This window comes from Nicotiana tabacum, chromosome 23, assembly GCF_000715075.1.
Source record: "Nicotiana tabacum cultivar K326 chromosome 23, ASM71507v2, whole genome shotgun sequence".
Taxonomy (NCBI): domain Eukaryota; kingdom Viridiplantae; phylum Streptophyta; class Magnoliopsida; order Solanales; family Solanaceae; genus Nicotiana; species Nicotiana tabacum.
In genome coordinates this window covers 121,700,947-121,724,457 of record NC_134102.1, presented here as the reverse complement: position 1 = coordinate 121,724,457, position 23,511 = coordinate 121,700,947, and the positions used below count along the sequence as shown (strand labels likewise).

General features: G+C 34.8%; 1 protein-coding gene across 1 annotated transcript; it reads right to left on the bottom strand.

Annotated features, from left to right (window-relative positions):
* Window positions 1–18,404: 18,404 nt before the first annotated feature.
* Window positions 18,405–22,142, bottom strand: LOC107810897 (nudix hydrolase 8-like). Its single transcript, XM_016635731.2, has 9 exons — window positions 21,732–22,142; window positions 20,755–20,990; window positions 20,530–20,595; window positions 20,268–20,405; window positions 20,083–20,160; window positions 19,948–19,998; window positions 19,828–19,862; window positions 19,299–19,407; window positions 18,405–18,857 (listed from the first exon to the last, which is right to left on the bottom strand). The coding sequence occupies exons 1-9, from the start codon at window positions 21,868–21,870 to the stop codon at window positions 18,651–18,653; spliced, it is 1,059 nt and encodes a 352-aa protein (XP_016491217.1). The 5' UTR covers window positions 21,871–22,142; the 3' UTR covers window positions 18,405–18,650.
* Between the last annotated feature and the right edge of the window lie 1,369 nt (window positions 22,143–23,511).

The following is a 23,511-nucleotide window of genomic DNA, read 5'->3' as shown; positions in this document are numbered from 1 at the left end:
CATGATTCGTGATTTTAACGTCGTTTTATGTGATTTGAGGTTTCAAATAAGTTCGTATGATGTTTTAGGACTTGTTGGTATATTTGGTTTAGGTCCCGAGGGCATCAGGTGAGTTTCAAATGGTTAACAGATCAAAAGTTTGACTTAAAAACTGCTGCAATTTTTCCTCTTCTGTTAGATATGCTGGGCTGTGATCGAGCCCAGATATCGAGCCCAGGTATCGAGCCCAGATATCGAGCCCAGGGTTGACGAGGCTCAGGCTCGAGCTTGTGATCGAAGCCACGATCGAAGGTCCAGCTCGAGGGCCATGATCGAAGGCAAGGCTCGAGGGCCAGGATCGAGACCCAAGATCGAGGGTCACAATCGAAAGCACAGGCTTGATGCCATGATCGAGGCCATGACCGAAGCCCAGGCTCGAGGGCCACGATCGAGGCACAGTTCCGAAGGCTGCCTGGGCAGAATTATAAAAGAGGGCATTCGTCCCATTCGCCATTTTTAACAAATTGGAGCTTGAGCAGAGGCGATTTTGGACAGATTTTCAAGGAAAGATATTGTGGTAAGTGATTCTAATTCGGATTTGGTCTATATACACAAATATATCATTGTTTTCACCATTTAATTAGTGTTTTGAGATTGAAATTTGAAAAATTTTTAGAAACAAATTTTTGAGATTTCGGTATCGATTCGGAGTCGGATTTGAGTGAAACTGGTATGGTTGGACTTGTAATTAAATGGGTTATCGGATTTCGTAACTTTCGCCGGATTCCGAGATGTGGGCTCCACGGACGAATTTTTAATTAATTTCGGAATTTTTATTGAAAATGTAGTATTTCATTATAGAATTGATTCCTATTGTAAACAACTAATTTTTGACCACACCCAAATTCTATACTATTTTAGTGTAAATATTTTATTTAGGTATATATATATATATATATATATATATATATATATATATATATATATATATATATATATAATTTTATTTGAACATTAAATATATATAAATACTTATAGAACATATTTTATTTCTATTTGTAAAGAGAAAATAAAAATTTACAAAAAATATATGATTTCTTTTAATTAGAATTTTAATAAGTAAACTATTATATTTTTCTTTGTATAATTTAAGTATGTATGTATGTATATATATATATATATATATATATATATATATATATATATATATATATATATATATATATATATATATATATATATATATATATATTGTTAGTCTAGAGTTAGTTAATTAATATTTTATTGTCTTAATATTTAATTCAATTCTACTTATAAAAGAAAAAATAAAGAAGAAGAAGCAAGTATTCACGTGATTTTAGAAGTTTGGTAACAAAATTCAACTTCAAAAGAGATTTAACTTATCCATGACTCTAGTACATCTCACTCTAACCTCTTCCCTCTATTACTCCATGATCACACACCCACAACATCACATACACACACGATCTCACCCTCATATCTCTGAATGCATAATCCCATTTTCATATATAAAAGGATACAAAAGGGAGGAGTAGGGATAGACAATACGGAGCCAAAAAAAAAAAAATTCGTCCATCTAACAAAAAAAGAAAAAGATTACATGCGCAGAAACATCATCCTTAGGAGATTTTAAAGGTGGAAGAATTTTATTTGGAGAAAATGAAAGTTCATGAGTCCAGTTTCAAGATACGGTTCGCAGTTATAATTTTCGTTCATTTATTATAGTTGCTGGAATTTATATTTCGACATTGGAAAGCTTAACTAAGGTTCATCTACACTTACTTTGTTATTCATTTTGATTTTATTTGCCTACTGTTTGAATCTGCAATTTGATGTGTTTTAGAGCCTATTCTGTCTATTGTTTTAGTTAAATTTGACTCTTAATTTTTTTTTTGTGATAATATAATAAGTAGTATTTTGTTAAGTGAGTTAAAATAGTTTCGGAGCATAATTTTGGTTTTACTTATTTTAAGTTCAGGATATGCAGTAGAGCATTAAGTTAAAGAAATATATTTATTATTATTATTCAAAATTCATATTGGGTATATACCCGATAGTCTACAAATTTAAAGAAATTACAGGTTCTTTATTCCTAAAAGTCATTCCGTTAGTATATTTAACTTAAGAGTATCTGTAGTATTTTTCTTAAGATTTTAATATATCTAGTCTTTATATTGAAAGCCTATTAATTCTTTTAACGATTTGAGTTTAACAGTTCTTTGGCTCTTTAGGTATAGCTTTAAGTGTAGTTTCTGCCGAAAAGTTAATACATGAAAGTTAATTAATTAGTAAGATTAGTTAAAACTTTAAATGCTTATTATTGAATATATTTCTTTTCCTCTGATGATTTTGGATCAAAGCTCTTCATATTTCTTTTAGTGAACGTTTAATGCCTTAGCTTACAAAATTATTTATTCTGTTCCATATTAATGATAGTACATAAGGTTAAATACAATTCTTTGAAGATAAAGCACATAATTTGGGCCAAATGAATTTATTTCCTACTGGCCTAATACTAATCAAAACCAAAGTTGTCCCATTTCCTTTCATGACTAAAGAAACAATGTACATTAACTCAAAAAAAAAAATTAAACCAAATAATAAAAATATACAAATAAATATCTCAGATCTGAAAAGATAAATAAATGAAATACTCTGAATACAATAGTATGCTTTAGGCGCGTGTAAACCAATCAATTATCATGAATATGTACACGTTCGCGTGACATGGTTATGATTTTCAAAATTAAAGGCAAAGTATGCGTTCACGTGACTTTGACAAAACAATCTTAAAAATAATAATGTGTTATTAATTGTGTATACGTACGCGTGACATGATTCTTGACACACCAAACAAAACGAATACACGTACGCATGATTCGTTTCAAGATAATTTCATAATTACGAATAATCAAGCAATTAAAGCGGTAAAAAGGTAAATGTACATAGGTTCTAAAATGAGTAATTAAACAATTTAATTAAGCAAGGTATGATTAAAGCGACCGTGCTAAAATTACGGAATCCGAGAGTGCCTCACACCTTTTCTCGGGTTAACAGAATTTCTTACCCGGTCTTCTGTGTTCGCGGACCGTAATTCGGAGTCAAAACTTCCTCGATTTGGGATTTCAAATAAACCGGTGACTTGGGACACCAGAAATTATCCCAAGTGGCGACTCTGATTAAATAAATAATTCCATTTCGAATAATGTCACTTAAATTGGAAAAACTCTTTTGGCACCATTCTCCCTGGAAAAAGGAGGTGTGACAGCTCTGGCGACTCTGTTGGGGACAAGAACCCAGAACTTTTGGTTCAGGGTTCAGAATTTGAGCTTGTAATGTGATTTATACTTGGCTTTATTGATTGTATGATATTATTGTGTTTGTGGGCCTAATGTGCTAATTGTTGCTTATTTACCGCTTTGATACTATTTGAACTGTATTAAATTGTCTTCTTATGCCTCCTTTCCGAGTCTTCTAAATATATGGTGCACACGTGCGCGTGGCCCACTTTTCTGTTAGAGGTCATACCAATTAGAACGAGGCTGGATCAGTAACTAGGCCGGGTAGACTTTCGTGCTCCTGGTACGTTGCTCCCACCTCGGCTCGAGCTGTCCGCTTGGGTAAGCCAGGTCTAAAACACTCCCCAGGATTTAAACCTAGAATAACATAGCCTCATGCCGGATCCCTAGTAGGTACGTTTGTTTGTATCACGTGTATTTGACTTTGGGGACTCAACACAGGGGTTGGGTCCATCTAGGACAGGTGTACCCGAAATTACAAGACCATCCTGATGCATCTTACGTGCTACTTGTGCGTATATTTGATCTGGTTTGCATGTTAACTGGCTGCTAAAATAGGGGGAAAAAATTTAAGAAAAACTAGGAGGAAGAAAATAAAAGAGTGAAATTTAGTCGGTTCTCATAAAATCCCTCTATTTAAAAATCAAGCTGTGTCAAAATTTTACTCAAAGGATGTTAAAAAATAGACTGAGATTTTAAAATATTCTCCGCTTTTTACTGAACTACGCGGGTCTGATTCTCACGGGATGTGAGATACGTAGGCAAACCTCATCGGTTCCGGCCTCCATTTTCAAAAAATCCAAAAATATTTTTCCTTTCCTTAATTCTTTCTTAGAATTCTTTCCTTAGAAAATTCCAAAAAAAAAATCATTAAATCCAATTATATTTTTCTTTTTTTCGAAGTCTTTCATTTGAAAAAAATAATAATTTGCAAATCAAAATCCAAAAATATATTTTTTCCTTCTTTAGAAGTCTTTCTTACAAAAATTCAAAGCAAGATCAATCAAAATCCCAAAAAAAAAAAAAAAAATCTTTCTCCTTTAAGAAGTCTTTCCAAAAATTTCCAAAGAAAAAATAAGAGCTAGCTTATGTACTTTGTTTTCGGTATTCCCGAACTACGCAAGATCTGATTCATGCGGCGTCATGAAACGTAGGCAATCCCCATCGGATTCGATCATTGCCATCAAATAAACTGAGTGAAAAAAAAGGAGAGAAGAAAGAAAAAGAAAGAAATGAGTGACAAAAATAACAAAGGAAAACAAAGAGCGAAAAACAACCAAAAAAAAAAGAAAGCATAAGTGAAAAAAATACAAAAAGAGAACTCTTTGTCCAATTTGAAAAAGAAAACTGCGGAAAATTTCCGTGAATACTGTCAAATGGCGCAAGCAAGCCGCCAGGGTAAAGCATCCAATGGATGAAGCAGAAATAGTTACGGTCTTCCTACAGGCCAAAGAAGCGGACTACTTCCAAAACATGATGTCCGTTATGGGTAATCCGTTCGGGAGGCTATCAAAATTGGAGAGATGGTCGAAAGTGGTTTAAAAAGGGCCAAATCTTGAGTCATGCTGCCTTTAAGGCCACATCACAGACCGTTGAGAATGGTTCGGGGAGTTTGATGAACAGAAACAGGAGGGAAGAGGGAGCCATGATGTCTTTGAGCTCGAAGGGGGCTCGCAGGTCATTCAACCAATCATATATGCTTTCTAAGGTCCCACAACAATATTATCCCCATCAAGATATTGTTTATGCCGTGGCACTGCCTCTTTATGCGGTGATAAACGCGCAACCTTACACGCGGCCATGACATTATACACAAAACCGAGCTCCACCTTCCAGAAATGCCCGTCTCTACCAAGCTCCATATAATCCCCAACCAAATATTTCCCAATACAATCTTCGCCCAAGAGAGCTCCTCGGAAGGAATCAGTTCACTCTTATAGGTGAATCATATTCAAGTTTGTTTCAAAAGCTAATCGGGCTAGGTCTGTTGCAGCCAGTGATCCTGAACCGGCCAAATCCCGAGTCCCCCTCGCACCAAGCTGATGTTAGATGTGAATACCACTCTGTAGCAGTAGGACATGATACAGATGACTGTTGGACCCTCAAAAGGACAATTGAAGAATTTGATTCGGCTTTGAAAGCCATTGTAGCCATTGACGTAATAGAAAAGAAACCTAAAAATGGGCGCCAAACCTGAAACTTTCCCTATTAGACGGGAATCTCGGTAGCCGGTCTTGCTATCTTTTCTGTATTTCGGGTTATTTCAGGGTGTAATCCGAATTCTTTTACTTTACTATCTTACTTTCTGATGTAAACCCTTATATTTTTTTTTACATATAAAATTCAAATAAATGAAATCAATGTTTCATCATCCATGAATGTCTCTTTTCTTACTCTTGTCACTTTTCTTACTTTCTTTCTAGTTCTGTAAATGCAGATTTTAATAACATGACATGCTTGCGGACTTCATGCCCAGATCCTAAAACAATGTTAGACCTTGAAATAATGAATCAATAAGTAGAATGTGCTGAAGATAAGGCTTGTAAGAAAATTAACAGAGAATTAGGACAACAAGTCTAAACCAAGTCCAAACAAAAACTGCCCTTACTTGATTGGTTTATGGCACTGAAGTCGTGATATCAGTAGAAGTTGAAATTCCCTCTCTTTGGATCAATGTTGAAATCGAGTTTGAGGAAGAAGATTGGGTCAAGACCCGATTGAAGAAATTGACTTTGGTTGATAAAAAGCGATTGGCTGCAGTTTGCCACAGGCAGTTGTACCAACAAAGAATGGCCCGTGCCTATAACAAGAAAGTGCGGCCCAAGAAATTTGAAGTAGGGAAACTCGTTCTGAGGCGTATTCTTCCGTATCACGAGGAAGCTTAAGGAAAATTTGTCCCGAATTGGAAGGTCCATATATTGTAACAAGAGTGCTGCCAAAAGGGAGTACTGTATTTGGGAGACATTGAAGGAAATGTTTCCGATACAACTGTCAATGCAGACGCGGTCAAAAGGTACTGTGTATGAACCTTTATGCAGCTTTAATGCTCTCTGATTGGGATGATGAAGGCTTTCATTCTCACTACCCAAATACTATTAAACCTTTGCTAACCCTTTGAGCCAGATACTTTTTCCTTGGCCACCCTCTTTGGAACCTTGTATGTAATGAGAAAGGGGAAAAAAAGAGAAGAAAAAAAAAGTAAAAAAGGAGAAAAAAGAAAAAGATGCAAAAGAAAACAAAACAGAAAAAAATAAAACAAAAATCAAAACAAGTTCAAGTTAATTGAACTACGTTCGACCTGATTCTGAAAGGATACGTAGACAGCTTCATTCTGGGATTCGGTCACACCAAAATAAAAATTCACATTCCCCTAAAAGTGAAAACTGGGGCAGATGTTACAATGGTTCGGCGATGATTTAGCCCAAAAGGTTCCAAAGTTGTAATTCAATCCAAATTCTTTTTACCCAAATCCTTTCAAGTCCTTCTGATCAATTGGCGAGAAGGTTCAAGAGTTCGAGGATACGATTACTAGGATCAAATGCAACCAAATTAGAGAAATAAAATGAGAGAGTCCTATTGGTGAAAACCCTCATGGGCACTGTAGGGCGGTGGCGAGTAGAGAAAATAAAAATGAGAGAGTCTTGTTAGTGAAAACCTGCAAAGGGCACTATAAGGCGATGGCGAGAAGAGAAATGAGAGAGGCCAGCTAGTGAAAACCCGCAAAGGGTACTGTTAATCGAAAAGAGGATCCACGCATCCATGACATCAACACGGTCCTGAGCAAGATTTCTCTGTTTTAAGTCAAAAGTTGTGATGAGTTTCTAAGAGTCGGACAATTTACACAGATCAAGCATCTAGTCCAAAAGGCATGTCATGTTCATTGAAGTCTGCATGTACTCCCAGATAAGTCCGTCTTTCTGTTCCCCGAAAGGAACACCTCTTGTTTTACACTCATACTCAATTCTATTATTTGTTTTTCTTTGAATCCCTTTCGGTCTAAATTTGATTAGAAAATAAGGCAAAGAAAAGACGACAAGACTGATTTACAAGGTTCTCGTTTGAAGTGAGCTGATATATTCAAAAGCCGCCAAGCCTCGGTAAGGGCATCAAGTCGACCCCGATTGGCCATGCTTGGCTAATGCTTTGAAATTGAAAACTTGGAAGAAGAAAATAAAATTGAAGCGCCAGCAAGGGTTAAATAAAGCTGAAAAGTTAAGCCACACGTGACCAACAATCATTGGCAAAGTTTGAAAAGCCAAAAGTTCCCCGACTAGCCATGATTGGCCGATGCTTTGAAATGGAAACTTTGAAAGAAGTCAAAAGTGAAATTCCCACAAAGGTAAAATAAAGTTGAAAAGGATTAAGTCCCATGCGACCAACCATCATGGAAAAATTTGGACAAGCCAAAGGTTCTCCATGGTCAGAAATGCAGTTGGTATTCAAGAAATAACCAGTTGCAGTTGAAATCATTAAAGAAGATGAGCCGAGATCAAGAGACTGAAATAATCAAGGCCACAAACTGACCTCCATTTTAAAACTAACGAATATTTATTTGTTCCAAACAGGAACAAAATAATTTTAGGAAATAGTTCAGGAAAAGACGAACACCACCAAGTGAAGTTCACAACTTCTTGATTTTCTTCCAATATACATGTAGACATGTTATTTTTAGTTTCCCTATCTTCAATACAGGGTACTACATCCCCTGGTTGTATTTCTTACTGCCAACATGGGGTACGACATTCCCTAGTAGCATCTTAGAGCACCACACATCTCATCTTATTGCCAACGTAGGGTACTACATCCCCTAGCTGCATTACTTATTGCCAACATAGGGTACGACATTCCCTGGAAGTATCTTAAAGCACCACGAGCCTCATCTTATTGCCAGAACATGGTACTACATAACCTGGTTGCATTTCTCATTGCTAACATAGGGTACGACATTCCATAGTAGCATCTCAGAGTACCAAGAGCCTCATTTTATTGCTAACATAGGGTACGACATTCCCTAGTAGCATCTTAGAGAGCCACGAGCCTCATCTTACTGCCAAACACAGGGTACTACATCCCCTGGTTATATTTTAGTGCCAACATAGGGTACGACATTCCCTAGTAGCATCTCAGAGTGCCACGGGCCTCATCTTATTGCCAACACATGGTACTACATCCCCTGGTTGCATTTCTCATTGCTAACATAGGGTACGACATTCCATAGTAGCATCTCAGAGTGCCAAGAGCCTCATTTTATTGCCAACATATGGTACGACATTCCCTAGTAGCATCTCAGAGAGCCACGAGCCTCATCTTACTGCCAAACACAGGGTACTGCATCCCCTGGTTGCATTTTAGTGCCAACATAGGGTACGACATTCCCTAGTAGCATCTCAGAGAGCCATGAACCTCATCTTATTTCCAAACACAGGGTACTACATCCCCGGGTTATATTTTAGTGCCAACATAGGGTACGACATTCCCTAGTAGCTTCTTAGAGTTCCACGCGCCTCATCTTATCGCCAACACAGGGTACTATACCCCTGACTACATTACTTTTTGCCAATATAGGGTACGACATTCCCTAGTTGCATCTCAGAGTTCCATGAGCCTCATCTTATTGCCAACATACTACATCCCTTGGTTGCTATCCATCTTATTAACATAGGGTACGACATTCCCTATTATAAAAAAAAATATCTTTTTCAATTCTTTATTCTGCAATAACAAAGATAGTTTAATGTATTTTCAATAACTCATAAAAATTTTCTAGTGCAAACTGGGGCAGAAAATTTTTGTTCGTTTTATTTGTTTGTGATGGCTTGTAGGTTTTTCTGCAAAACACGGATTGGATGTGCAAAAATAAGATTCCAGCTCTTGCCAAAAGAAAGTGGAACCTTTGATCTCAATACCAGCTGCAACCAACTTCGACATGCGAAGACATAGGGTCTCAAGATCCATCTTCTCATTATCTGATCATGAAACAAGCCATTGAGAATATTTCATAGTCGGTTGCATCGAGAGCATCAAGTTTCAGTCTAAAGTCAATGGGAGAAGCAAGTTAAGAATCAAGACAAGATTCCAGATGACATTTAGATAGGAATTTTGTAATTCTTAGATTTCAAGAGTATGTAATTTTCTCTGCATTTTGATGAAATAGTAGGTACCGCGGATCGCAACCTCGACATAACTTTACTGGACTCTCCATCTAAACATACTCTATTATTCTTCTTCCACTTGAACTACATGTGACCTGATTCCCTTACAAACCGGGATATGTAGGCTGCCTAAAGCCAAGGCTCAGTCGCAACCTCTTCATTTCCTTTTTAAATAATAGTGAGGTCAAAAATCAGTCACCTTGTTCATTTTTCTTTGCCTGAAAACTCAACATGTTTCCAAGCAAAGAGGGGCATGCTGTGAACAACTAATTTTTGACCACACCCAAATTCTATACTATTTTAGTGTAAATATTTCTTTTAGGTCTAATCTTGATATTTTAAAACTTTATCTCACTTTTAGTAGAGTTTATAAAAATACAAAAATATTCACACTTTTAGAATACAAAGTATTGAGAAAAATTAAATATATATAAATAATTATGGTACATATTTTATTTTGTAAAGAGAAAATAAAAAATTTACAAAAAATATATGATTTCTTTTAATTAGAATTTTAATAAGTAAGCTATGGTGTTTTTCTTAGTATTACTGAATGTATATGTATATATATATATATATATATATATATATATATATATATATATATATATTGTTAGTCTAGAGTTAGTTAATTAATATTTTGTTGTCTTAATATTTAATTCAATTCTACTTATAAAAGAAAAAATAAAGAGAAGAAGCAAGTATTCACATGATTTTAGAAGTTTGGTAACAAAATTCAACTTCAAAAGAGATTTAACTTATCCATGACTCTAGCACATCTCACTCTAACCTCTTCCCTCTATTACCCCATGATCACACACCCACAACATCACATACACACACGATCTCACCCTCATATCTCTGAATGCATAATCCCATTTTCATATATAAAAGGATACAAAAGAGAGGAGTAGGGATAGACAATACGGAGCCAAAAAAAAAAAATTCGTCCATCTAACAAAAAAAGGAAAAGATTACATGCGCAGAAACATCATCCTTAGGAGATTTTAAAGGAGGAAGAATTTTATTTGGAGAAAATGAAAGTTCATGAGTCCAGTTTCAAGATACGGTTCGCAGTTACAATTTTCGTTCATTTATTATAGTTGCTGGAATTTATATTTCGACATTGGAAAGCTTAACTAAGGTTCATCTACACTTACTTTGTTATTCATTTTGATTTTATTTGCCTACTGTTTGAATCTGCAATTTGATGTGTTTTAGAGCCTATTCTGTCTATTGTTTTAGTTAAATTTGACTCTTAATTTTTTTTTGTGATAATATAATAAGTAGTATTTTGTTAAGTGAGTTAAAATAGTTTCGGTGCATAATTTTGGTTTTACTTATTTTAAGTTCAGGATATGCAGTAGAGCATTAAGTTAAAGAAATATTTATTATTATTATTATTCAAAATTCATATTGGGTATATACCCGATAGTCTACAAATTTAAAGAAATTACAGGTTCTTTATTCCTAAAAGTCATTCCGTTAGTATATTTAACTTAAGAGTATCTGTAGTATTTTTCTTAAGATTTTAATATATCTAGTCTTTATATTGAAAGCCTATTAATTCTTTTAACGATTTGAGTTTAACAATTCTTTGGCTCTTTAGGTATAGCTTTAAGTGTAGTTTCTGCCAAAAAGTTAATACATGAAAGTCAATTAATTGGTAAGATTAGTTAAAACTTTAAATACTTATTATTGAATATATTTCTTTTCCTCTGATGATTTTGGATCAAAGCTCTTCATATTTCTTTTAGTGAACGTTTAATGCCTTAGCTTACAAAATTATTTATTCTGTTCCATATTAATGATAGTACATAAGGTTAAATACAATTCTTTGAAGATAAAGCACATAATTTGGGCCAAATGAATTTATTTCCTACTGGCCTAATACTAATCAAAACCAAAGTTGTCCCATTTCCTTTCATGACTAAAGAAACAATGTACATTAACTCAAAAAAAAAAATTAAACCAAATAATAAAAATATACAAATAAATATTTCAGATCTGAAAAGATAAATAAATGAAATACTCTGAATACAATAGTATGCTTTAGGCGCGTGTAAACCAATCAATTATCATGAATATGTACACGTTCGCGTGACATGGTTATGATTTTCAAAATTAAAGGCAAAGTATGCGTTCACGTGACTTTGACAAAACAATCTTAAAAATAATAAAGTGTTATTAATTGTGTATACGTATGCGTGACATGATTCTTGACACACCAAACAAAACGAATACACGTACGCGTGATTCGTTTCAAGATAATTTCATAATTACGAATAATCAAGCAATTAAAGCGGTAAAAAGGTAAATATACATAGGTTCTAAAATGAGTAATTAAATAATTTAATTAAGCAAGGTATGATTAAAGCGACCGTGCTAAAACCACGTTATCCGAGAGTGCCTCACACCTTCTCTCGGGTTAACAGAATTCCTTACCCCCTCTTCTGTGTTCGTGGACCGTAAAATAGAGTCAAATTTTCTCGATTTGGGATTTAAAATAAACCGGTGACTTGGGACACCAGAAATTATCCCAAGTGGCGACTCTGAATCTAATAAATAATCCCATTTCGATTAATGTCACTTAAATTGAAAAAACTCCCTTCTTCCCTATCCCTAGGGAAAAATGAGGTGTGACACCTATAAATTTTAGTGATTGTATCGAATTACTTTTTGGTTAGATTCGAGCCAATTGAAGTTGGATAATCGAGGAAAAGGCCTACTAGTGGATTAAATTGGAGCAAGACGAGGTAAGTCTCTTGTCTAATCTTGTAAGGGGAAAATTACCTCATAGGTGATTAAAATTAAATAATTGTTGCTAATTGTGGGGGCTACGTACACACGAGATGACGAGAGTCCGTGTGTAGCTACTATTAATGCTAAAGTCCGGGTAGTTTAGAACTCAAAGCATGAATTACTTGTGTAAATTGTATTCTTTATTTAATTAATATTATTTGATATATACATATATATATATATATATATTGTGAATTGTTAGATAAAAATATTAAAGGATGGAATTAATTAATTGTTAAGAGAAATTGTTCTTCCTCATGAATTTATCTTATAATAAATATACTCTCATTCCGGAGGTACATAAGAAAATGTCCTCCTTTCTTGTGGAGCGGGCCGAACGCCTCGGGAGGATAGATGCATCTATGGATCGTGTCGCACGTCCCTCGGCAGTGTACACGAAACTCTGGATCGGGCCGTACGACATCGGCAGAAATCGTTCTTGATAATAATAATAATTACACGATTTTTGGACAATTGAATTGTAGCTTGTAAAGCTATTTGATAAATTAGAAATTTAATGAAATTAAATTGCAGCTTGTAAAGCTATTTGATAAATTAGAATTTTTATTGAAATTGAATTGCAGCTTGTAAAGCTATTTGATAAATTAGAATTTTTATTGAAATTGAAGGATTTAATTAATAGATTGGGAATTGTTGCATTTGAAGAATTTTTATTATTTCTGCTAATTGAATAAAATTATTGTTAACTCTGTGAATCATGCTGATTTGAATAATTATAATTTATTCTATTTATTATTGTTGACCCTTAGTGAGTGTCAAAGACGGCCATCTCGTCTCTACCACTGGGTACACGTTGTTTTACGTACTCATGCTACACTTACTACACTTTTTGTGCAGGATCTGAGACAGATACTAGTGGAGGACCTATCATCGCACATCCTCGTTATCTAGGGGCGTAGTGGTGAGCTGCCTTTCTGAGCCGTCCTGTAGCTACCAGTGCCTTTTCTTGTATTTTTAATTCTGTCTATTTTTCATTTCAGATAGTATTTGAAGTTTTGTATAATCTACTAGATGCTCATACACTTATGACACCAGGTCTTGGCCCACACATTGGTAGAATTTGGTGTCTTATTATTTTTTTTGGATTTAAATTTTATCGATATATGTTTAATTTATTAGTTGACTTGTCTAACTGTAGTGTTGGGCGCCATCACGACCTATAGGTGAAATTGGGTCGTGACATTAATACGATGTGCGAAAATATAACAAAATTCATATAAATTTAAAGGATACACATTATATCATAATCAATTAAATTATTTGTTCCATATTTTATTCTTTATTAAATTAGAAAGTACTTAGTATTATACATTTACTAATGTAACTTTTTATTAACTTGTCAATTTGGTTAATATTTTGTCACTATTTTTCTTTTAATATAACATAGATATATATTTTATTACTCTGAAAATATTTTTATTATTTTTAAACTTATGTTATATTGTTAAAAATTCTTCAATTATCTAAATTTATCAAAAATATTAAAGTGTTATTTACTTACCTTTTACTTTTTAAAAAAAATAATTAATTCAAAGCATAAATATCCTAAGATTATCTTTACACCACCTATACATTCTTTTCTACTGTAATACTTGATTAGTTTTTTTATTTTATATTTTACTTATAACTAAAATACTGTAGTATTTTTTTTACTAAATTATAATTTTGAATTCATCAAACGTATGAAGAGATAAGCCTTCTATTATTTTTGTAAAAAATCTACCAATATTTTTAATAATTATTATTTTGTGTTATATAAATAATATCCTTATCTTATGTATAAATATCCTAATGTTATCTTTATTTTTTGTTATTTTTCAATATAAAATTATGAGTTTTATTTAATAACTAAAATTTCTTAATATGAGAAATTTAATTAATATATACATTTTAACACTATCGTTTGGAATTTTTTTTTTATTTTTAATATTCTTCCTTTATGACTCTTTGTTTATTATGGTTTTAGTTATATGTATATATATAATTTTTCTCATCACAATTCTAATTATAATTATATTTGTATATAATTTTTCTCATCACAATTCTAATTCTAATTATATCATTGTCCGCTACCCCTATCATTATTTCTTCATTTTGCTTTCTACTTTATGCTCTATACGGATCATTTCTAGTTTGCAGGGAAAAGGAGTGACGAACTATCTTTCTTTATACGTGCCTTCAGTTCTTTTAGAATGGATATTTGATCAAATGCCTTTTTGTCTGCTAGGTTTAGATAAAGTTGAAATGTCTCCGCCATTCCATTCACCGCAGGTACCTCGCAGGTAATTGTACTTTATGCATCAAGAATAACAGAACATGAATGATAATTTTGCAAATACCATCTTTACGAGATTTTATGACAACCAAAAAGGGATAAATGGATTCCTCCTGAATAAGTAGTAGTTAGGACTAACTTTGGAAGTCAAGATTATGGATAGGTTTCAAAATTAAAACCGGCCGTGAAAGCTGCCTCTACCAGTTTTATTGACTGAAAACAACATCTGCACATTTGGAGAGCCATGCATTACATTTCCCAGGTTTTGAAAAGATCATCTGGCTGTTAGCAGATCATCATAGATGATAAAATTGTATGCTTGAACTAAGTCCCCTTTGCCACTGACATAAAGCTTTCGTAAACAGAAGATGAGGCATTAATGTTATGGGAATGTAGTTTGTTGTAATGTTGCATCCAGCAAGAAGGAACTCCAAATTCAGTAGAGGTTCTTAAGTATTTCCAGATAAGCAAATAAGTAATACAGTCACAGATAACCACCCAAATCCTTGATAATGCTCACTTGGTAAGTTGAGGTAATCTAGCCACTGGAAAGTGCTCTGAGTTACCTCTATGGGATGCACAGTGTGCTTAAGGGTGTATTTTAAAATCAAAGCCATAGATATATGTTCAATCAATGCATGCACGCCTCATGCTTATATTACATTTTGGAATACTAGAGAGGATTCTTTGCAAGTACTAGACACCTGATTGATTCTCAGGTTGCAGTATTTGGATGCTCACCAACTTTCAATGGAAAATTCAATCTTACATAGGACCTTAAATTGGCATACTTTCATGCTTCAATAAGCTGATTATGGACACATTTTATGCTTTATCGCTATCACCACACAGAGTTGCATGGAAATCTTTGAAGTTGCTCCTGCTAAATGCTGCTTTTATGTTGCATGACTGCAGACCCTTATCGTGTGGTAGGTCCTCACCCCCAAGGGCTAGGAGAAAAGCTCTTTCATTTGACTACCTTAACAGAGGGACAAATGGCATTGAACGTGAATTGGTGAGAGCACTTCCTGATGCTACTTTCATTCAGTTAGGGTTGCTAGCTCGCTGCATGTTTTATGACTAACACTTCCTCTCTGAGTTTATCACCTTCTATCTTTATTAGTCTCTCCTTTCCATGGGATGCTGGACCATTACCTGTAGAAATCTTAGTGCTTCTATTACTTCATTTCCCATAATTGTAAGCTTACTGCTGTATTTCTTTCTAGCTTCACTTTTTGTCTGGTGTGTGTAGTTAGGATAAATGTTTTCTTGATGAAAAAGCAGGAATTTGGCTTTTATGAGCATATGCCTATTTGTCTACAATTATATAAACTCTCACTCCAGTGTCTATGCTTAAACCAATATGTAACCATCATATCAACCTGTTTTGAAACACCGCACCCATGCCCTATCTCCAATTTCTATCACTATCATATCTCACGTATCTTCATATCCAACCAAACATATAAATGATTTAGGAAATAATTTTCAAGGTTCTATAATAATTATGCCACACCAAACACACCCTCTTCATCTATTATACCTTATGGTATCAAACGGGTGTAGGCTTTACCGATGGTTGAGTAAACCAAGTTCCAGGCTTCCAACAACTTTATGTTTCCTTTTAGTTTCAGTATGTCTGGTTTTTAAATGGTGGGCATGCCTCAGCTGTATCTTAAATTCTACAGATTTCGTGTTTATTGCTTCACTTGATATGTACAGCTATTTTATGCTCTTGATCTTGAAAATGAGGAAATGCCTTTATTCTATTCCATTCCATCATCTTTTCAATATAGGCATGCTTTTGTTTTTCTTTTTTCTTTTAAATAAACCCCTCACCGTATGAAAAGAAAAAAAAAAAAAAGCAGTTGGTTATTTGTAGCAGTGTTCTGGGCTTCTGGCAATGCAGATGTCCTTCCGTTATACCAGCCCTAATTGGTTGTGTGGACGCACAACAGGATAGCATGATGGTGGACGTAGAACTACCTTTTTGTACGAGACCTTTAAACAGATTCTCTTGCTCCAGCAGATTTACGTGGCAGCGCGGAACAGGAGTTACTAGATACCAAATGGTTCTCCTCTAGTGATAACAATTTCACTGATCTGTACACTTTTGAGAATGAAGAAATCTTCGCCAAAAGCAAGGAGAGTTCAAACACAATTTGGAATGGTAGGGTCCTTAATGTCTTCTCCTCATCTTTTCTGGCTTCTATGTGTGAGGGGGGTTCTTTGGTTGGTTAAAACTCTTTTATTTCTGACTGGCAGGTTTTCCATGGGATGTACAAATCCTCATTTTATGGATTATATAGACCATGCTGAGGGGACGCGGTTTGCAAATGAAGATGCAAGGAACAATTCAAGTTTATTGAGGTTGCCATTTGAAGTTCTTTCAGTTTACTGGTCTCTCTTCTGAGCCTTTCAATTGCTAATGAACTGATTCAGTTTATTCTCATGGACATACTGACTTCTCTTCAGCGAAGAATCATCTTCGTCCACTGCAGGTCAATGTCGTTTGTACTTATTGCCTTATTGACTTGAGCAATATAATCAGTTTTTTTTTTCTCTCATCCAGTGGTGGTTGACTTAGACAGACAACAAAAGATGAACTCAAATAATAAAAGGAGAAGCCAGGATATATCCGATTGGAGCAAGGAGACGAGAAGTTATTTGCTGATGGAAGAAACTGAACAGGAATGATATTCAGTAAGGGAAAGAAATGGATGAGCCAACGAAGTTATCACGGCCACTGAACCAACCAAGTGCAAAGGCAGCTGATTACCATCCTGCTTTCTATGAGAAGAGGTTAGACCTGAACAATGATGGATTGAGGGAGGCTAGACGTGATCCAGGAGAGCCAAATTCAAGATCCAGATATTTCTTCCAAACTTCAGGGTCCAAAAGACATGTATGCACTTGTTCAGACTTATCGATTGGAGATGCCCTTGGTGACCAGGAGCCTAAGTTACACATTGACCAACCGAACCTCAAAGGGTCTATCAAATATCCTGGTGAACATGCTTCCTCATGTTTTATGTCTGAACCAATGATTTTTGAACTAGATAGCCCCAGGTGCGCCTACCAGAACTTGTTTCAGGACCCTAAGAAGGGCTGTGGGTCTGAGGATTCATTTCATGTTCTTGGTTCCCGGGACACAGTTACAGGAAATGTTGTAAGAGACCTGATTTCCTGAACGGTGGAGATAAAGGTGTTGATATGCAGGCATTTGATAGCAGGCAAGTTGACCCAAAAACTGAAGTTTCTGCCCGGTGCAAGGGTTTGTCTTCAGGAAAGGAGAAGTCATTGGATGGATCAGGTTCTGTCAATAAGTGTAGTGACTGTGAGGAACCAAAAGAAAAAACTCCAGAAGTGGACAGGACAAGATTGTTTAACTATTCTGAACGTGCACAAGAAACATCTTCATCTGTAGAGACATCCACTGTATTGAAGTGGGGTCAGGACAGTTCAGATAAGTACGTATCTTCTAGAGTTTTGCGAAGTCCTAAGTACGTACGTATCTTATCGCATTCTAACTTCTATTAGCGACTCTTAAATGCCATTTAAAGAAAAATACAAAAAAATAACCGAACCGTATCGATATCAAAGATAAACCGAGATAATTGAGCAGGTTTCGAAAAGTCTTATTTTGGTTATGCAAAAGAGAATAACCGAAAAAATTGGTATGGTACATATTTTATAAAATAACTGGTCGAACCGAACCATTGACACCCCTAACTATATTCAAGCACCATAAGCCAAACTTCTGTGAAAGTCACCTACCCACAATAAGTTCATACTTCATACAACAACTAAGGTTATGATGGGGATAAAAAAGGGCAAGGAAAGATATTAGTGGAGTGGCAAAAAATACTGAAAGTTAAATTAGTCATAAGAAACATAAATGTCACATATTTACAGAGTCCATGTCCAAAGGAGAAGATATATACACTGTATTAACTTTTTTCTTTTCCTTTGTTTTTTGCTCCATCGGAAACTCTGAGATAACTTTCTTATTACAGGTCACTAATCCATAGTGGAAGATGATCTATCTTCATCGAAGGGAAGTCGAGATCTAAAAATGCATTGAAAATGCTGATCGCGATGCTAGTTGGCTTGACAGTTGGAATTTGAATCTTCTACTGTGTTGAAGTACAAGGAGGATAGTTTACCATCAAATGTAGAGACTAGTTGATGGACAGATAATCCACAGTAACGCTTTCCCAGCCGAGCAATGCAAATGTCTATGATCTTTTTAAACATGCTATCTGCTTGGACTAATGGCTGCTCAACGAACTTGACGAGAGGCATCCACTGCATTATAAAGACAGGCAGCTTAAGTAAGACTTCGTTTCAAGTCCTTATTTTCTCATTGCCTCTAAGTTTGTCTACTATTCCGTGCTTGTCAATTAATTCAATCCCATTGCCTATTTGTGCATTCACGGCTGTAACCCCTCCCCTACTCCCTTAACTAAAGGCTTCAGACAGTAATGAAACGCAACCAATTCCCTGAAACTGGAGCCTGCCCTATAAGATGTCAAAATCACAGAAACATTTCGGTGTAAGCTCATATTTTCTTTCTCAATATTATTGAAGTTTTTCATATCTTTACTCCAGAGGTACAGATAATGGAGAGACAAGTATATAATATGGGTCGTATGACCACTGAGAATCTGAGATGGGAAGAGGGAAACCTTTTAACATGTCGTCTATTGTAGGAAAATAAATGACAGGTTTCTTTTTCAACATGCTTACCTTGGCTGCCTGAATTTCCAGATCATCAACCATGATCCTTGTTGACAGGGGTCTTAAAAGGCAGACGAAGAATAAATCGGACTTTTCAAAAGCTACATTGTGAGCATGCCTGAAGAAGAACAGATGGTAAATTGAATAATGGTCTCTACTTGGGAGATGGTAAAATGAACAAATAGTGTTGAATGCAATCACCATGTTCACATGCTATAATGTGTCACTTAAATAACATATCAGAGAGCTAAAAGCCAAATTCATTATCAAGGATAGTTCTATAGCTTTTCTAACAAAATGTCTGTATCAGATTCACATCCTTTCCACAAATGCCTCACCAGAAGCAAGAAGTGAAATGGACGGTGAATGAAGTTCCGAAGATGCTATGTATTGGACCAAATCTTTTGCTTGGATAATTTAGCTTTTATGTTTTTTGTTCTTTCTACTTCTTTTCTGCTATCTGGTAGAAACACAAAAAGTAGCCACTTTTCATAAAGATAGAATCCATCGACATTTGAAGAGACAAACATTTTCTCACCTGAAAGCAATAACCTCCTCAAATTCAGTATCGATCTGGAAAGATTAGAAACGAATGTTATGTTATGGCAGCTCTAGATTGCATATTTATAGGGGAAATATGTTCCTATGAACATCTTACCCCAGTCTCCTCCTTCACTTCTCTCACGACTCCTGTAAAGATCTCCTCCGACTGATATTGGCATTAAAAGTTAGAATGAGTTTAGTGATTGAAGTGAAGATTTCATGTTTGCACAAAACTGTAACCAGAACATACCTCAAGAATGAAGCCAGTTGGTATTTTCCATAGACCTGAAAGAGCGGGCGCAGAATGTTTCTCTTGTACAACAAGCACCTAAAGCAGTCATTTCTTGAGGTCAAGGGACTACAGAAGATATACATGTAATATTATGGCATGCTATATATAGTAGCTAGGAGTGTCTTTTTAACAGATATATGTACCTCATTTTTGTCATTGACCACAAAACCCCCAACTCCAACTTGATGAGATGCATTAGAAGGAAGCATGCACGGATCATCGGGAAGCCAATATGTCATCATGATATATCCTCTTTCCGCGTGATGGTATTGAAATCCTTCCTATGAAATAAGTTACTTTAGAGTTTGACTTTGCACTATAGGATCATGCTATATACTTTATTCTTCAGATACTAAAACCAAAATTATTTGAAGAAAAAAGTTTAGTACCGATGATATTCAATACCTTTACTGCTACAGGAACAAGATCACATTTCTCTACAGGTAATTTAAGCCAAATTCCCTTCTTCCCCTGCAGTGTGCAACATCAATTAGAAACTAGGTGTTCCATAAATTGTAGTAATATATTTATATCTGAAGAAACACTCAGACTGGTGGCACGTGCGTTGTTCTACAATCACAAGCATCTCCGCAATAGAACAAGCGAAAAGTGAAAATGCAATGGAAGTACCTTCATTTTCCAGTGGGAGAGAGATGCGCGAAGTACAGATGCAAATATATTGGGATTGGATGGGAGTGTTTGAGGATTAATGACTACTCCTCCATATTCATCATCAGAAGCATCAAGCATTCTTACATCTCTAAGATACAGTCCTGTACCATTTATCTGACAAGAAAAAGTGTCTACTACAAGATTCTCTTTGCTAATAGAGCTTGCAGCATCATAAGAAGCCTTGAGTACAACACCTAGATGTAAAACAGCCAAAAGCCAATATGAATGTCAGAAGAAATATCGAACATATATCATCTACTTTTAGCATTACTATGTTATCATCTCAGATGTAGCCACTGCCTTCTATTTCTTGTCTAATGATACTTTGTACTGCCTCATGGTAGATTGTTCTACTTTAATGACCTGGAGCCTAACAACAACTACCCCTCAATCCCTTGAGGTATAAGTCCATTATTATATGTAATAACAAATAATAAGAAAAAGATAGTAGTATCTCTAGCATTAGAAGTTCTCTACATTTTCTGCTGCTACAAAAGATAGTAATAAAACCTCAAAAGGGCAAAAACAACCCAAAAATGAAAAAGGCTTGGTATAACACAAGCATAAGATTTTCTCCAAAAATCTAACCGTGCCCGAGTCAGATCCTCAAATAATGCAACTTTGAAGGATCACACCCGGCAACGTTTTTGAAGAGTTTAGCAACATAGTACAAGACACTAAAAGGACAAATGCAAGGCAGCAAGAAAAATGTCTGCATTTGTTTAACCATCTTTAGTGCAAATTAGCTCATAAGACTGTTGAACTGCAGGTTGGGGGATTAGAAAAGGAAAAGAAGAACATGGGGCTGGCCTAATGATCTTCTGATTAAACTACGGAAAAAACTAAGGAAATCCAAAATCTAAAGAGAAAATAAAAATGAAAACAACAAAAACCCCATGTTTAAAACTTCTCATTTTCCCACATTAGAAAATTACCTCTGCAAGAACAGAACTTGTGAGTCCCATTGAGACCAAACATTAGCTTTGTATCAAGAAATGAGCTTGATTTCTTCACCTCTCTACCAACTAACTTAGATAAAGACAAGAACTTGGAATTAACCAATTCCAACTCCATTCTTTACACACTACAAAAACAAAGCCTTTTTCTTGTCGTTTAAACTAATTCCAGAGAGCTCAGTCCACTGAAAAACCAACTGTTTTTACTCAATAAATACCCAAAAATTATTATATCATCTGTGATCTCAAAATCTGGAAACGTTTTGTGAAAAAACCTGCAGATATCCTTGCAGACTAAAAACAAGAATATCTTGGGCATATTCCACCCATCGGAGAGTACTAAAAAGATTCAAAACTAAAGAATAAAAATGTAGAAACGGATTTGTAGTTAAGTAGTATGGTTAAGAAATGATATTTTATAGCAAAAAGTTAAGGTAAAGGGTCTTAGGTGGCAAAAGCTGTGGTGGAAAATGAACCTTGAATGAGAAACTATAATGAAACGACAAACAAGGTGGAAAATCAAGTGGAAAGATCTTCGGCTGTTTGTATCAACTTAATAATTGTAGAAAACGAGGTAAGTAAAATGGAATTGACAAGAAGCAGAAATATATGAAGTCACTGTAGAGACTATAGAGGAAACAGGGGAAGACCAAGGACTAGAGCAGCATAAGTACGTTTACAACTCATTAATTTGGTTTTTTCCAGAAAAACAATGATAGATAACAATCTCAAATCATCCAGAAAATAAGTGTTCGCATAATTCTGGCCTCGATATAATTGTTATGTCCGAATTTATTTAGCATAGTTGAGCTGGCTTGGAACTTAATTTTAAAACTTCCGTTTCTTTTCAAAAAAATAATAATATACTCAGAGGCGGATCTAGAATATACGAGACGAAACTCTATTATTTTTTTATTTTCAGTATTCAGGTTGTCAAGCTATTTATAATTATTGTTGAGGTATACACGTACATACTAAGTATACGTAAAACACTTCGTGTACGCTTTTGTATTTGGGATATGTGAACGGCTTTACTTGGACAGTGTAACAGCACGTGATTTCCAATTATCTGGCCGGAACTCACGGAGCTTTGTATTTTCATTTTTTATTTATTTTTTCTTGTTTATTTAGTTTGTTTTAAAGCAAATAAAATTCTATCATTTATTCCGTAAAATTACATTCTTCATCCTTTGTGTTAAATGCAAATATCCAAAAGGTAACTGTGTTAAGATTTTACAAGAAAATAGAGGCTTTTATTTTCTCTAGAACTACAATGAAAGGTGGAGTCAAATTCTAAGAAACGTTAAATTAATTAAAAGCTTGAATAAAATTACGAATCACAATAGTCGTATTAATGAAGCTCAAGTTGCAAAGAAGTAATAAATATTACTATACTCCAGTATCTACTGCTGTAAAAGAAATTAAGGAGAACTTCTTAGTTGAAGAATTGAGGAAAAAGAAGAAACCCCCTATATCCTAAGGATAAGATCGTATTATTAGCATTTCTCAAATTTTTGAATGTTATTAGCATGAATCATGCACGGAAAAAGCATCATCAGAACCATGAAAAAAGCATTATATTTTTATTCATATAGTGTAATTGTTTATGATATAAAAATAAAATAAAATAATAGATAGTATGTGGTATAGGTTGAAGAGTATTCCACGTCTGGCCGCGTCCATTTAGATTTTAATAAGGGCTTTTCTGATGGCTTGTACAAGTGGGTGGACCTTTTTAGAACCACCATTAAAATTTTGA